The sequence below is a fragment of the Oryzias melastigma genome, linkage group LG6 (assembly GCF_002922805.2).
Source record: "Oryzias melastigma strain HK-1 linkage group LG6, ASM292280v2, whole genome shotgun sequence".
In the NCBI taxonomy this organism is placed as follows: domain Eukaryota; kingdom Metazoa; phylum Chordata; class Actinopteri; order Beloniformes; family Adrianichthyidae; genus Oryzias; species Oryzias melastigma.
In genome coordinates this window covers 25,514,426-25,516,474 of record NC_050517.1, presented here as the reverse complement: position 1 = coordinate 25,516,474, position 2,049 = coordinate 25,514,426, and the positions used below count along the sequence as shown (strand labels likewise).

Sequence of the window (2,049 nt, the reverse complement as noted above, 5' to 3'; positions counted from 1 at the left end):
CGTCCCCGGCCGCCTATACAGGCTTCCCTCTGAGCCCCACCAAGTTCAGCCACCACCCTCAGTTCTCCTACATCTGAGGGGCAGGCCGGGGCTGCAGCACTGTCTCCTGATAAGGGGGCGCCAGGGGAGGTGGAGCGGCGCCGCCACCTGGTCGGGCAGACCCAGCAGCAGAGCACAAAACAAACATTTGTGATGATAAACAACACGGATGGGAGGAGATTTCCCCTTTTTTATCGTAGAGGATGAATAAAGAAAAAACTGATGTAACCATGTGTTTGAGGACACAAATTCACAGCCTCTGCAGAACGAGGCGTCACGCCACGACTCTGATGTTCGTCAGGGCGGCGTCCGCTCTGAGACTTCCCTCAAAGTTCCATCAGCCAGCGGAGGAGGATGCAAAACCGCGGAGGACGGCGCTCAGAAAGGAACTACGGCGTGTTTTGCACACTGCCTCCGTCACTGGCAGTAGAGAAAAACATTTCGATTCCCAACAGGAATTCAGTGGTGGCGTGTGTTTGTGGGGGGCGGTCCGGCCTTTTCCCTCTCCCTTTATCATTGTTGCCTTGTAGCACGAGCAAGCTGCTCAGATCTGTTAAGCCATTTGAAGCCAGATTGAACGCTCCCGCCGTCGTCCGGGGCAGACCCTGCCGCCGCCGCCGCCGCCGTCTCCTAGTGCCTTAAAACCACCATTTATGACGTCATTCAGGAGCTTTTAGATTGTACATTTAAATGGGCTTGCAGCACTTAACCTTCAGACTGAATACAAAGTGCTTATTGGGTAAATGAGGACAACGCGTGTGGGTTTGTTGTCCTCTCGTGTCTAACAACTCGGAGTGTGGGTTTATTTAGCTTGAGGCTGCACACATACTGTAGGGCTTTGACTGAATTAGCTTTTATGTACATTAAGGGTGATTTGATATTTTGATAATCAATTTCTATTCACTATAGTACTTAATTCATAACAGTATTGTCACTGTTTACTGTAACTGCAATACAATCTAGATCCTCTGGGTTGCTGTGTTTTTATTTTAGGCTCTGTGCGTTTTCTGTTTTAGACGTTGGGAGTGGCTTAGATTTAAACTAAAAGAGAGTTGTGTAATGTTTCTACTTTAAGATGCTTCTCAGTGTTTGAAGTAACCTATCGACTAAAAGTATCACTGCTGGGCTTTTTAAGTATTCGACGTGTAATCGGTAATTGTTGAAGCTTTTGTCCTTGTATTAAAGCCTGTTGTCAGTTTTGATACATTCCTTCAGGGTGGATGCAAAGCCTCGGTTTATGTGCTTTGAACATTTTTCTTTTGGTCTCGTTTCCAGCATGGTGTGAAGCTGCGTGTTTAAACCCCTCATATCAGCTGTTTTTATTTGACTCCAATCAGCACCAAAGACTGTTGGGTAATCATTTCGTAAGCATGGTCTCTGAAATTTCTCCTTCACCTCCAGCATACTGTTGCAGTTGTCAATATTGGAATATAATATGAAATCTCTATTTTGAAAGTTAGGTTGAGGTTTTTATTTTCTAGCCACATTTTGGCGAATTGTATTTGGAATGTATAGATATTAAGCTGCTATGTACTGATTATCTGCCACTTCGTAGCTGTGAACTTAGAGGATTAATCTTTCTCGCCTGCGTTCTCTCCTTTTGTATTGTAGTTTTTACAACTAGATACAATAGAAGTGGGGGTTTTATTTTAATGATAGAGTTTATTGAATGCTTATCCTATATGCTAGTGCCTCTGTATATTTGCTTTGTTGTTTTGAAGTGATTGTAAACTGCTGTAATGGAAGTTTTTTTTTTTTTATTTGTTTGCTTTTTGGTGTCTGTGTGTTTTTTTGTGTGTATTTAGCATCAGTATTTCAAGTGTAGGATGGGTTCACTCTTTGATTCAGTAACCAGTGTGCTGTTGATGTATTATCCTTTAATTTTTTGTTTTTGGCGTCATTTCCTTTCTAGAACTGTATTTGCAACTCTTTGTACTGTACAACTTAGTGCCTTTCTTCAAGCAGCGATGATTATAAAACGCTTTGATATCGGAGCAGTCAGAAGTTTGT

General features: G+C 43.1%; 1 protein-coding gene across 1 annotated transcript in view; it reads left to right on the top strand.

The window, feature by feature from the left end:
* Window positions 1-2,033, top strand: part of LOC112152391 (homeodomain-interacting protein kinase 3) — a gene marked incomplete in the record, with an annotated part of 30,501 nt that extends 28,468 nt beyond the window's left edge. The window contains 1 exon segment of the mRNA XM_024281944.2: window positions 1-2,033. Coding sequence (XP_024137712.1) covers window positions 1-77 — 77 coding nt within the window.
* Window positions 2,034-2,049: the final 16 nt, after the last annotated feature.